This window comes from Elephantulus edwardii, unplaced genomic scaffold (genome assembly GCF_000299155.1).
Source record: "Elephantulus edwardii isolate Elephantulus edwardi_28Jun2011 unplaced genomic scaffold, EleEdw1.0 scaffold00032, whole genome shotgun sequence".
Lineage (NCBI taxonomy): Eukaryota > Metazoa > Chordata > Mammalia > Macroscelidea > Macroscelididae > Elephantulus > Elephantulus edwardii.
The window spans coordinates 13,054,079-13,068,787 of record NW_006399782.1 but is presented as its reverse complement, the minus strand read 5'-3'; the positions used below and the strand labels follow the sequence as shown (position 1 = coordinate 13,068,787).

Genomic DNA, 14,709 nt, shown 5'->3' with positions numbered 1-14,709 from the left:
CACAGATACTAGGGATTAAATCTTCAAGTGTGTGTGTGTGTGTGTGCGAGAGAGAGAGAGAGAGAGAGAGAGAACTCAATCCATAACACCTCCTTACAATTTTGGAAAGTAGAGGCATCTGCTTTCTTAGTTGCAGCACATATGTGTCTATATGGAGTTACCAGAAAGACGAAAGCACGCAGGGAGACTGCCTGATGCACAGCAAACATTCGGTTACTATCAGTTCCCTTATATGCCTTGCCCTTTACCAACCTCTCTCCCAAGTCTCAAAAATCACACATGTAAACATGCATACAATGGTTCAATATTTATTTTAATTTTGAGCTTCCACAACTGTCAAGGAAACAATGCAGCCCCTACCTATAGAAGTGAGCTCCTTGAGGCTAAGCTTTTTCTTAAAAAACAAAAAACAAAAAAAAAAAACCCAACACTTAATGAAAACATTTTCTTGGTCTTCTGGATAGAAACGGGAATTTATTTGCCAGGAAGGATGATCCCATCATATTTGTGTTGGAACCAGCACGCGGCCTCCTTTTCTTGATTCTGTGTTTGGCCCCAATGCAGCCTGTCCTGCACTTCCTGTCTGTGATGCTGAAAGCTGGCCTACCCAGCACTACACAGAAGTCCAGGCTGTATGTTGCATCAGGTGACCAATGCTGGGGTCATGTTTAATCCCATGATCAATGTGCTCCTGGATCCTAAAACCAAAGTTTCCAGTATCTGAGAAGGTATTTTATTCTTAACTCGTATTCCCACACCTTTAGACCTTTCTCCAAGATTTCCTCTGCCTCGGCCCCTCAGACTGTGCAGTGGACAGCAATTTTTTCATTTCTCCTAAAGCCAAAGGATCTGACAGTGCAGTGTATCTAGCTTTGGAGAACACAGAAGTTTGGCCTGTGAGCTGCTCCAGCACGTTGGCTGCATGGGTCGGTCTGCCACCACTCTCACCTACACAGAAATTGAGGTGGAGCTTGTGGAAGTGAAGCTCCCGCATGGGGGGTTCTGTCTCACCTTGATCCTGAACAATGATGGAGAACAGAGAGAGAGGCCTTCGTGGTCTCTCCTGTGCACACCTGCCAGGAGCCAAGTGGTGCAGTGGTTAAAGTGTTTGACTACAAACTGAAAGGTCAGTGGTTCAAACCCACCAGCTGTTCTGCAGGAAAAAGATATGGCAGTCTGTTTCCTTAAAAACACATAGCCTTAGAAACCCTATGGGACAGTTTTACTCTGTACTAAAAGGAGCAAGTTAGGATCAACTTGATGGCAATAAACAATGAATGCGGGATCTATCAGGCCTGGTCAGAAGGTTTAAAATCAGAATATGCAAAACCTATTAAGTTGGAAGTAACTTAAAATTTATTTTATTAAAGTATGAAGGATTTCATTAAGATTGTTGTTGTTGTTACGTGCCATCGAGTCGCCTGGGACCCCATAGCAACCGTATGTACAGCAGCTCTGAGTCTTACCCTGTCCTGAGCCAGTCTCACTAATTCTGACACAGCGACTCCCATTGCCCCAGTCGCTGTATCAATCCATCTCTTCTGGGGTCTTTCTCTCTTGCACTGTCCGTCCACCTTTTCAAACTTGATGTCCTTCTCCAAGGACATCTATGATTTCTTCTTAGCAAATGCCTTTTATAAGAAACATAAACACAGGTTATACACACGAATTTGACCTGATGAGATAGATACACAGGAATCAGATAGATTACATCTGTGGAAGGAATTGTTGGAGAAGTTCAATATCAGCATTGAAAACTAGGCCAGGTACTGATTGTGGAAGTACTCATATGGAAGTTCAAATTAAAGCTAAAGAAGGCTAAATCATATCCACAGGAATCAAAATTTGTTCTTGAGTCTATTCCCCCTGAATCTAACAACCAACTCAGGAATAGGTTTGAGGCTTTGAACACTAATGAATGAAGACCAGATGAGCTGTGGAAAGATATCACGACTGCTGTTCATGAAGAGTACAACAAAGTTATTACAAAGAAGGCAAAAGAAAAGGCCAAAATGGATGTCAGAAGAGACTCTGAATATTGCACTAAAACACCAAGAAGCCAAAGCAAAGGGAATAAAAAAATTAAGGAGCTGAGTAGAAAATGTCAAAGGGCAGCATGGGAAGACAAGGCAAAGTATTATAATAAAATGTGCAAGGAGCTCGAGTCAGAAAATCACCAAGGCTGAACTCGCACAGCATTTCTTAAGCTGAAGGAACTGAAGAACAAATTCAAGCCATGAGTTGCAATGCTTAAGGATGCTATGGGCAGAATATTGAATGATTCAGGAAACATTAAAATAAGATGGAAAGCGTATACAGAGTCATTGTACCAAAAAGAATTGGGGGATACAGAAGAATTCATTAAGATAGGGAGTAGTAATTTTTTTTTCATAGGTCTTAGAATGTGATCCGTTTTAAAGACTTTATGAAATGTAACACCTGAGTATGCTCTGTCTTGTGGAACAAATTAGAGGATTTTGACAGGGACTGTAGGAAGCACTGATAGCCTAGTGGTAAGGAGCTGTGCTGTGAGCCCAAAGGCACATGGTTCGAGTCCACCAACTGTTCAGGGGGAAAAGATGGGCAGTCTCCTCCCATGCTATTTACAGCCTCTGAAAACTGCTGGAAAGTCAGCTATGAGTCAGCTCCAAATCCAAGGCACCATAACAACAACATATAAACCAAAAGGAGCCCAGGCAACATGGTGCATAGTGTATCCAGCTGCTAAATGAAAGACTGGCAATTGTAATCAACTAGTCACCGCACAGGAGAGAGATGGGCATTCTCCACTCATACAGATTTTCAGCCTTGGAAATCCAATACAGGATCAGTTGCTATGAAGTGATTTGACAATGGGGGTGGCGTGGGGTGTTATAGAAGTTAAAGGGTCCCTGGTGGCACAGTGGTTACACAACTGCTAACTGAAAGGTTGGCAGTTTGAACTTACCAGCTGCTTCATGGGAGAAAAATATGGTTGGATTACAGTGGATTTTATATGGGTGTATGTTGTTGTTATGTGCCATCAAGTTGCTTGTAACTTATAGTGACCCTATGTACAATGATTCTGACCCCTGCCCCGTCCTGAGCCAGACTCACTGACTCCAACACACCTGCCCGCATTGTCCCAGTTACTGTATCAATCTATCCCAACCAGGGCCTTCCTCTCTTGTGCTGTCCCTCCACCCTTCTGAGCATGATGTCCTTCTCCAAGGATTGCTCCCTCCTGGTCACATGCTCAAAGTATGTGACACAGAGCTTCAAGATTCTAGCCTCCAAGGAGAAACTCGGTTTCACCCTCTCCAAAACAGACCAACTTGTTTTCTTGGTAGTCCATGGTCTGTGCAAGACTCTTCCCCAGCACCACAATTCAAAGGCAACGGCTTTTCTTCTGTCATCCTTAGTCAGTACAGCTCTCTGGTGCATAGCAAGTAATTGTGAAAGTGTGGGTATATATAAGCTGAAAGAATCATGAATAAAATTGTTAAACTGCTAACATGCTAAATTAAAGACTGGCATTTCAATCCTACCAGCTACTCTGCAGGAGAAAAATGAGGCAGTCTGCATTTGTAGATTTACAGCCTTAGAAACTCAACAAGCAAACCTGCTATGTCCTACAGAGTTGCTCTGAGTCTGGATCAACCCTGTGACAACAGATGTACATGGAGCTGTCATGGTGACTTCACGTGTTACAGAGGATCACTATCATTTTTACAGAAGCAAATCACTATACTTACACTTAGTGGTGCCACAGTTGGGTTCGAACCACTAGCCTTTCAATTAGGAGTCAAGAAGAGGCCATTTATCCCACCTATGAGTCAGAATCACATCCATAGTAATGGATTTCTTTTGGGTATGTATGCCTAACATACTTGACTGCTAACCCAAGGGTTGGAGATTCGACTACACCCTGAGGCAACTTAGAAGCAATGTCTGGCAATCCACTTCGGAAAATCAGCTCTTAAAAACCTCTATGGAGCACCATTCTACTGACTCCATATGACTCCATACTGGATATATACACCCAGGATTTAAGAAAAGTGGAGATTTTTAATCTGGTAGAAATATCTTTCATCAATCTCAAGAGGTCATTCATGGACTATCTTGGTGATCCACAGAAAAACCTGCCCAACTGGGACTTGAGTGAAAGGGAGGGTCTAAGAGCAGAAAAGAAAGCAGAGTACAAAAGTCTAGACACTGGATGAGAAGGGAAATGTGTTTCTGAAAGTCTCTGATAAGGTATCAACTCTGGAAAACAGCCTTAAAAGAATTAGAGACAGGTCTATGTAGAAAATATGGTATAATGGTCTTGAAATCAGAACACCAAGTTCTTCCTAACTCTGCCATTGACTAACTGTGGGATTCTCTACAAACATAACCCACCTGTTCCAGACTCCACTTCCTTGTCTGCCTTCGTTAGCTCAGGAAGAACTAACCGTAAAAGCACTATAAAAGATGTATGGTGAATTGTAAAACACTGTAAAAATGTATGCTAGCATGGGAAAAAGACCAATAAAAACTTTAGTAGCATGCTCTTCATGTTAAGAATTAGTGTTAACTAAATACCCTGCACCCATATAATCCTGCATGCTGAACAAAGAATCCGTGAAGCTGGCCTCTAGGAAGAATGTGACATCAGGATCCGAGAAAGACTCATCCATAACCTACGTTATGAAGATGACAAAACCTTGCTTGGTGAAAGTGAGGAGGACCTGAAGCACTTGTTGCAGAAGGTCAAGGGGGTGCTGTAGTGGGATAGTTCATAAGGAGGTGCACTGCTAAACCAAGTGCTGTTCGAGCGGAAGTGAGGAGTTTGAAGCCATCAGCGACTCTGAGAAAGATAGAAGGCAGGGAGAAGTCTCCTCCCATGCCTTGGAAACCCAATGGAGCCATGAGCTGGTTCTAACTGGAGCAATGATTTAAATCCTTTGAGACCAAATTCTTCTGCCCAACTGTGAAGCAAGGGCATTGGAAACGGTAGTAACTAGCACTAGCAAGCAGGTCCACACAACTCCTATCCTCACTGTCAGGCCTTTAACTGCTTTTGCAGGCCAACTGGCATAGAAGTAGCAGCAAGGCCTCATGAAACTATCTTCCACATCAAGAATTTCCATAAGTTATTAAGCTTGTTCATTACCTTGACTAGAAAAGTTAAATATAGTTCAGTGGTTCCTAACATTTTTAAAAAATGCAAATTCCTCATTAATAATGAAAAGTACTGTGACAGTAGTAATGGGTACCCATGGTGGACAGTGTTTGCTGGAGCTTCCCGACTAAAACAAGCCTGGAAGCAGGAGCGGCATCCACTTCCAAAATGGCTTGCCTCCAAAAACTCTATGTACAAACAGTGCTCAGGCCTTTCGTTCATAGGGTCGCTATGAGTCATCTACGACTCAACAGCACCTAACAACAACAACAACAATGAAAAGTACAGGGAGCTTCCAGATGATGGTAGCTTCATTTTCACTCCATTGATTAAGAAACTCAATTGTCAAATACGGATCCTCAAATTCCATGCATACACCATCTTCTTGCTCTGCCCTCCTCCACTATGACCAGGGACCCACAATCTCCAAATTGAGAACCTTGTGGCATAGTCCGGAGTGCATCAGTGGCACAATTAAGCGCTGTCAGTAACCAGGGAAACCAACCACTGTAAATCCTGTGGAGGACAGTTCTGCTCTGACACACGGTGTCACCATGAGCCACAGTCAACTCCACGGAGCTGGTTACAGCTCTACCACATTATTGTTAGGTGCCGTCAAGTACGATTGACAGTGACCCTATGCATAGATCTGAACCCCGTACTATGCTGTGCCCTCCTTACAATTTCTAACATACTCAAGGCCATTCCTGTGGTCACTGTGTCAAATCACTTGGTTGAGAGTCTTCCTCATCGTATTCACTGTCCCTACACTTTTCCAATCACAATGTCCCTCTCCAAGGAACAGCCTCTCCTAGCAACACACCCAAAGTGTGTGAGATGAAGTGTCACCATCCCTGCCTCCAAGGAGCACTCTGAGCACTTTTTCCAAGACAGACCTTGTCTGCTCTTTGGCAGTCCATGGGCTATTCAGTACTCTTCTCCTCTACAACTCAAAGGCATGGACTTGTCTTCTGAGGTGCTCTGCCACAGACCACTTGATATGGCAGCAGTTAACTTTTTATAAGTTTATAATTCAGAAAATTTAAGAAGACTGGAGATTTTTTTTTAAATAAGCCAACAAAAGACAGAAAAGCCAGTATATATTATAACCCCATTCGCTAATTTTCCAAACATTAAATCCTTGATAAAGTTCAGTGGAAAAATACGAAAACCATGATTTCTTTGCCAAATAAAGAAAAAGCAGTTTTTATTTGTCTCTGCTGAGTTAAAAGTGAACCAGGCCAGCCCTCAGTAAACCTGTCTATAAAATGTATTTGTCTTTCAAATTCTCCTTCCTCCCTTGGGTGGGAACTCCTCTTGCTTTTCTGGGGAACCTCCAACCTTTCTACTTTCGCTCCCTCTTTTCTTCAGGAAGTAGTAGATTACATTTAAATTTACTGCCTGGCACTGATTCATATTTAAGTTTAATAGTCTCAGTGACATATAACAATGATGGATTGAGAAACTCTAGGGCACATGTGCATATTATTTAAGAAAACTCATTTCTAAGTTTGATGTGTCCAACCTCTTATACATACTGTTCTTATTTCTGTTCTGAGCCAGAATCTCTCTCTTCTTACTTTCTTCTGGTTATTCCTTCCTATAGCCCTACACATCTTCAGTGAATTCAGTGTACCATTGGCCTCTCTACTAAATCATGCCCAAGTCAGAGTTATGGCTTCACCTTCTTCCCACACCAAAGGCCTCTCAAACTCTGGCAACTGGATTCTCTGCTCTGGGCCCCTACAAAGCTCAGCACCACCCTTCCTGTTCCACTTCTGTCTCCCCCACTACAGATAATGAAAAAGTAGGAAGCACAAGACAATGAACCATCAAAACATAGCCAGGCTTAGGGGACAAGACATAGGGTTAAATATGGAGGGTGTACACAGAATGAGGAGAAGAGCATAAAAAAGAAAGGGAGGGAAATGAGTTGATTTGTTTTTAAGCTGTTTAGTTTGTGTATTTTAGATACCAAAATTAATGCACCTATAGACCTCAACAAACAACTCCAAAACACAAGAAGGCACAGTCAAAGCTCTTTGACCTTTTTATTATAGAGGACCTTGAGGTGTATTATTAGCTAACATGTCATCTGTAAAGTGCTAGTTCACATCCTACTAGTACAAAATCATTTTACAAAAATGCTAAAAAAACCAGCAGATAGCATGTTCTCTGCTGGACTCGTCCAGGAAGGTTCCCACTGCAGGTGCAATAGCAGCCAACAAGCCATGTGCCGCCCCCTCTCCATCTGACATGGTCCTCCTGCCACTTCTTGATTGTCAAGTTCACTACACATTGATACTTTTCCTGCCTTCTTCTCTGGTCTTCTCACCCACAACCAATATCACAGGATCCTGTAGGTAAATGGATTAACAGAAACATATTTTCGTACCTTTTTATCTCAGACAAGAACAATTCTGGTTCTCTGGGACATTCAGCCATGGTATTTCATAAGGCCATTGATCTCATACTATGTCGTTTAAAATGTAAACAAATCTTCAACTATAGTTCTCAAGTAGCCTTCATCATATCCGTTGAGCGGTCCTTTTCTATTTAGTTCTTCAAGTATCTATGTTACAATATGTAACCCTTATGTTCAAAACAACTATGAAAGCTGTCTTGCTAAAACTATTTTACATTCTGTATCACCAAAATACAAAAAGGAGGGAACAGTCCAACAATTAACTGCAGCAAGTCCTTAATGGGTGCTACTCGGGGATGTCTCTAAGTAAAATTATTGCAATCAAATATTCCATTCTTCTGAGCACCATCAAAAGATCCCATGTCATGGATCAGACCAGAAATCCACTGTGATGTTGATATATAAAGGATTATGCTGCACAGACAGTAATTTATAAGAGCAACTTGTCAACCCATCTGTTCTCCAAACTCGTGGCACTTGATTTAAGAGCTTCATCCTATAATAAAAAAAAAAAGAGTGAATGATAAAATAAGAATTTAATGTACTGCCTTTTGATTAGCCTCAACATTTGGAAAATGCATCCTTGTTAATTATTGTATATGTGTGGAGTAATAGGTTAAGTGTTGGGCTGTTAATTAAAAGGTCAGCAATTCAAAAGATGAGACAATCTGCTACCATGAAGATTTTCAGCCTTAGAAACAGGGGAGGGTGGCCTGGAATGGGAATGAATTCAATGACAGTGATTTCTTTTTTTATTTTAGGTTGGAGGTTGTTTGGGCATTAAGGGGAAGGGGTGCTGAGTTTCCTACTACAAGGAAAATTGGGTTTCCCCATCTAACAAAGAACAATGTTAGCCATGTGTTCATTTCAAGACTCATAGTGTCAGACCCCAGGTAAAATCCTGGGGACCAATGATGAAAAGTCTCTGTCTTCTGTGAGCTCCCAATTTGAGAAGCATTAAAGTATACTTACAGGGTGTGGCTGTGTGTGTGTGTGCGTGTGTCCCACTGCTAAACCAACACTTGCCTAAGTTTCAGAGAATCTCTAAATTACTCAATGTTGTTAGCAAAAGATTACAGATTTTTCACAAGAGCCTCGAAAAAAGTTAAGACTGTATTAGGATAAGAAGGTGGGTGAAGTGGCACCTAATTGGATGAGAGAGTCTGGGGAGAGGTGCCAGAGAGGGTAATATGGCTGAGGCTTAACACAGAAGTTCACTGCATGAAAATGATGAGGAAAAAGTGTACTCCAAGCAAAGCAAGAAGAGAAGTTGGAGTTGGGATGGCAGGGGTTGGGGGGTTAAAAAATGCTGGGAGAAGGGAGCAGCCAAGAGTTGGTGATTTTTTAATTCTAGGTTATAGGTACATGAGGTTCAATAAACCATTTTCTCGACTTTTATGTTAAGGTGAAAATTTCCTTAAAAATATGTTTAGCAAAATGAACTGGCTTACCTAATCAAATTCAGCGTGAGTATACAGATAATTGCTCAGCTCACCTTTCTATATTTACTTCATTTCCTCTGTCTCTAGTGTGGAAGATCATTGTGTATTTTCCCACTTCTGGTAACGGCCGGATTATTCTCATTCTATGAAGTTCGACTCTAGAAAAATAAGAAATATATTTTTTAAAAATTCATCCTAAAAAGAAGAGAAACTTATAAAATTATAAATTCTCCTCTAGCAGTGGGACCTCAAACACTAAACCCAAAAAAGAGTGACATTTAACATTTACTACTAGAGTACACAAAGAATCCCTAGAAATATAAAGGTAAGAAGCTGTGCTGCAATCCTGAAGATACACAGTTCAAATCCACCAGCAGCTCCATGCGAAAGTTATGGGCAATCTCCTCCTGTGTGCTTAAAGGCCTCTGGAAACCTACTGGGGGTAAGCTATGGGTCAGTTCTGACCCAACAGCACACATTAACGACTAGTAGATGGTTAGCAGTTCAAATCTTCCAGCCACTCCACAGGAGAAAGACAAGCCACCTCTTCCTGTAGACATGCGGCCTCAGAATCCCAATGGACAGCCATGATGAGCGGGAGCCAACCCAAGGGCAGTGAGTTCTGGGATTGACTCAGGTACAAAAGGACATCTGGTAGTACAGTAGTTAGAGCAATGGCAGCCAACTGAGAAGTTGTTGGTTTGAACCTACCAGTCATTCCACAGGAGAAAAGCTTGACAATAAAGATTGAGTCTTGGAAATCCTGTGGGCACTTCTACTCTGTCCTACTGTGTCCATATGCGTTAGAATGAAGTCATGCCAATGGATACTGGGGAACCCAGGCGATATGTCAATTTCTAATTAGTCATTTTACAGAAATGCTCAGACAGAACTTATTGTTAAACATCCTGAAAAGGAGTAGAGCCAATTATCTTTGGACTTCTAATAGTAAGTTCGAGTTATCTTCAAACAAAGAGAGAAATTACCCTTTAAGAATCAAAAACCTAGGTTCAAATCTGTATTATTACTTACTACCTGGCTAAGTCAATTCACTGCTCCAAGGCTCAGTTTCCTCATCTGTAAAATGGCAAAGATGAAATGCAGCCAATCTGAAAGGCTTGAATGAGATCAATTCACATGGAACTTGGAAACTATCTAATTGTACAGTGGTACCTGCTATACTCACCATATATAGTAACTAAACAGTAATCAATGTTTACATTTCAATAATTTTTGTTTATTATGACATTTGTTGAGAACTGCTCTAGGGACCATGACGTTCCTATCAAAAGACCTTGGTGCTCCCTCAATCCCTACTTTGAAGGTAATGGGCAGCAGGAATAAAAGAGACGAGGCATGATCAAGGCAATTTTCTACTAATCATCCCAGCTGGGCAGTGAAATGCATTTCAGAAACTGGATGGGAATTGGTTACCACTAGCCCTGGTTACACCTGCACTGAAGATGTACTCGGTCCAGTTCAAAAGCCACAGCCATATAAACTACTGATGGGTTGGACTGAAGACTTCTGCCCATCACTATAGTTATTCTTGTGGAGACCATGGTAAAGCCAATCCATTCCCTCCTGCCAAAAACAGTCCAGAGACTCTCAGCCTAGACATGGGGCAAGACTAGTCTTGGTCTCTTCAAGTAATGGAAAATCTCTTGACAGTTACACATCTGTTAACTCAGAGCCCCAGCTTAGGAACTTCCTTTCCAAGAGGTAACAGCAGAAAGGAAGGAGGTCTTCTAACATTTAGAAAGACCACGTGATTACAAATCTGAAGATGTGGGACACAGGCTCTTGTGTAATTACTTAGTTCTTCCAAATAAGGAAATCCTAAAATTATTTGACAATAAAATTTCAAGTTCCAGGAATGACACCACAGAAGGAGGACAGACTGATTCGCATTGAGTCCCCTAGAGCAGAATGTAGCATACAAACAGCTGGGGGAGGGGCGGGGGGAAGCCAGCAGCCCCATGTCAGGCCTGGGACTCAAGCCAGCCATGGCTCCCATAGTATGTAGGTCTACCTCAGGCACAAGAAGATGGAGACAGCTGAGCCTTTCCTGGGTGTGCAGCTCCTCAGAGGATACTGAGATTCCCAGATCTGAACCAGATTCAGGCCAGCAGACCCTGGGTGTCTCAGCACAAGGCCTATAATAAGCCTTCCAGATTACTCGTGTTAGGGGCCATGGAGTCAGCTCCAACTCACAGCCACTCTACAACAGAGTGAAACCTTCGATGATCCTAACACCATCCTCACACACTCTGCTGCACTTAAGGCCAATGTTTCAACCCCTGTGTAAATCAATCTCCTTGAAGGTCTTCCTCTCTTTCATTAATGCTATACTTTAAAGACTGGGTATGACTGACCCAAGCTATGGTATTTTCAATTGCTTCATATGCTTGTGAAAGTTGGGACACTGAATAAGAGTGAGGAACTGATGCTTTTGACCTGTGGTTTTGGTCAAAAATAATGTATATATCATGGACTGAAAAAAAAAAAAAACCAAACAAAAACAATCAAGCCAATTTGTCTCTTGGGAGAAGGAAAACCAGAGCAGTCTTTAGAAGCAAAGATGATGAGACTTCATCCTACAAATTTTGGGCACATTCTCAGGAGGGCCAGTCCCTAGGAAAGGAGAGCATCATTCTTCTGGCTACTTTCCCAAAATGCTGCATGAAGTTCGGGGCTTTTAATTCACTGGTGAGACCATGTTTGAATAACTAATACTCACTGACAACTCCATAGAGTCCTCCTTCCACATTTTTCACTCCAAACACCCACAAACCAGGAAAAGAACATCTCCTGTCACTTCTAAGTTGCTCCTGGCAAGCAGTAATTTTGACCCTGCTGACCTCCCTCCCACCCCTTGCCACCTTCAAAGCCTCACAACTGGCATCTACAAGAACTACACATAAATGGAAGTTTCCAGAGCCACCACGACAGCAGAGCCCCATGAAGGGGAACTTTCTCAGTTGTTCACCTGAGTCTGAGGTCATCGTCTTCGCCTCCCCATCCCCAGTAGTTGTTAGAGAATCCATTCACCTTGAAAAATTGCTCTCTGGTTAGGGCAGTAACACCCCCAAAATATCCTTTGTAGCGTAACCTGTAGCAAGAGAGGTGAGAAAAGGTGAAGACGTTAGCATAAGCCTGCCTGTTGTTCACAGATACTTTAGAAGTGTCTCATTTGACCCATCATCTCCTGTGGCACAACCCTCTCCCAATGTGCCTGACCTTCCTGGTCTTGCCTTCTTCCCTGTCTAATCAACTGCTTTCCTCTGCTCACTAAACAAGGTGCTACCTGTTATGGTTTCTATCAGAATTTCTATGGAAATTCCTGTAAAATATACATCATAACATTACATTTAACCTCATGGATCAACATTGGCAATATCTGTCAATGGCAGTGAATTAAGAAGAATTTTGAAGGTCAGCCAAGTTCAAGATGAGTAAGTATCATACCTTTTTATTTCTTCCTTTTTCTTGAGGAGTTCTGGAAGCCTTTTATTTAATGTACTCAGCTGCTTTCCAAATAGTCAATGGCTTGAAACTACCAGTCACTCCATGTAAGAAAGATGTGACTCCCTGCTGCTAGAAGAATTCACATCCTTGGAAACTCTACAAGGCAGTTCTATTCTGTCCTACAAGGTCACTGTATTGTTGTTTTTAGGTGCCACCAAGTCAACTCTAACTCAGAGCACACCTATGAACAACAAATCAAAATCTTGCCATCCTCACAAAATTGTGTGCCATCCTCACAGTCTCTACCATGTTCAAGTTCATTGTACAATCACTGTGTGTGGTGTCCAAAACCTTGAAAACTGGCTTTTCTACCCACTCTGTCAGCCCCCATTGAAGGCCTGGTCACCAGCTACATTACCTGTGGACATATAGTCTTACAAATTATCAACAGCAATGTGATCAACATAGGACAACACTTTCCACACTGTGAAAAACAATGGTGGGGGGAAAGTGAAGAGACTGTGGCACTGCTTTGAAGAGACTGTGGCAAGGTGTAACCTAAAGAACCCTGGAGATGGAGCCCCCGTTAAAGGTTTTGCTTGCTGAATGACAGAAGAAAAAGCTGATTTGTAACTGCTCTGTTAAAAAGTTTGCTAGAAGACTGAGGAAACCACAGGTGCATTTGTGCTACTGAACTGAACCTGAATTTTCCTTATTTGAGCAACTATATTTTGTCAATCTGGTGTGGGACTGCTAGACTAAATTTAGACTTGCACTGTGTGATATTTTTGGTTTCCCTCACTCTTCAAACTACTTCCTTAATAAATATAATAAACAGTAAATCAAGTTACAACAAACATTTGACCCAATGATTGGTAGAAATAGGTGCAGGAGCATGTGGTATGACATGTCTGACCATAAAGCTACCTGTCTGGTACTACAGATTTTATTGATGGGGACAGTTTCCCTTTATGAAGCGAGTAGAAGTTAGATGTGGTGACTACCACACTGGATCTGCTCTTTACAGGTTATGTCACTCCATTATGCTAAGGGACTTCCTTTCTTTCTGAGACTCTCCATCTTTCCCAGAATGAGGTCTTTTTCCAATGTCTAGTCCCTCCTGACAAGTACAAGTATTTGAGACAAAGTTTTACCATCCTTGCCTCTTCAGCCTCACTTCCTCTAACAGAAGTTGGTTTGTTCTATTAGCTGTCCATGGGATATTCTGTACTCTTCTCCTACTCCACAATTCAAAGGCATTGATTCTTCTTTGGTCTTCACTGTCCAACTTTCGCACGCAGACGAAGCACCTGAAAATACCATGGGTTGGGGCAGGCACACCTATTCTTTAAACTAATATCCTTGCTCTCTAGTACTTTAAAGAGGTTCTTGATAGAATCAACTTCACAACAGTGGGTTTGTTTTGATCTTCCTTTACCTTTGAGAGGGAAAGAAATAGTTTCATCCATTTCCTAAAGAACTCATCAATCTTTAACCAATCTTTAACCATTTCTGATTTAGAGAGATGGCTGTTGGTTATGTTAGGATGCTTACCAAAAGACTGGTAATTTGAATCCACTAGTCATTTCATAAGAAAATCATATCTGGTCTCTGTGACACAATTGGTTAGCACATTCGGCTTTTCACTGAAAGGTCGGTGGTTTGAGGAAAATTATGAGGCAGTTGGCTCTTATTGAGACTTCTAGCCTTGGAACATGGTAGGTCACCCTGAGTAGAAATCAACTCAATGAACGTACTCTGGGAGAGTTTCATGAGAACAATAAATGGGTTTTGAGAAAAAGAGGCTAAATTGGGTTTTAGGCAATTGAATTTGAGGTTCTCCTGATGCTTATCATTTCACAGTAAATAGATACAGGGTAAGATCAATGGCCACATGCAGAAGCTCTATGGTCAGCTGTCAAGAGGCAGTACTGGTAGCCAGAGCAATAGGAGTCATCTTCTAAGAACACTGCACTGCCTACAACCGGAAGAAGATAAAATAGATGAATGAGACCATCTAAGAATCAAACCCCTATGCACAATCCAAAACAATCCAAAAACTTCTCTAACAGGGTAAAAAGAGAAGCCACAGACTGGGAAAAAAGTAATTTGCTAATGACATGTCAGATAAAAGACTTATATCTAGAATTTATAAAATACTTGAGCACCACAACAAGATAAAGGTAAATAATCCAATTGAAAAATGGGCACAGGATATGAACAGACACTTC

General features: G+C 41.7%; 1 protein-coding gene and 1 pseudogene across 1 annotated transcript in view; both read right to left on the bottom strand.

Moving 5' to 3' along the window:
• Nucleotides 1-474: 474 nt before the first annotated feature.
• LOC102849305 lies at nucleotides 475-5,111 on the bottom strand (annotated as a pseudogene).
• A 2,819-nt stretch (nucleotides 5,112-7,930) lies between these two features.
• Nucleotides 7,931-14,709, bottom strand: part of B4GALT4 (UDP-Gal:betaGlcNAc beta 1,4- galactosyltransferase, polypeptide 4) — a 27,695-nt gene continuing 20,916 nt past the window's right edge. Inside the window, exons 4-6 of the mRNA XM_006884263.1 lie at nucleotides 12,000-12,122; nucleotides 9,064-9,168; nucleotides 7,931-8,064 (exon numbers count right to left, since the gene is read on the bottom strand). Coding sequence (XP_006884325.1) covers nucleotides 7,932-8,064; nucleotides 9,064-9,168; nucleotides 12,000-12,122 — 361 coding nt within the window. The 3' untranslated portion in view covers nucleotide 7,931. The remainder of the gene's footprint in view (nucleotides 8,065-9,063; nucleotides 9,169-11,999; nucleotides 12,123-14,709) is intronic.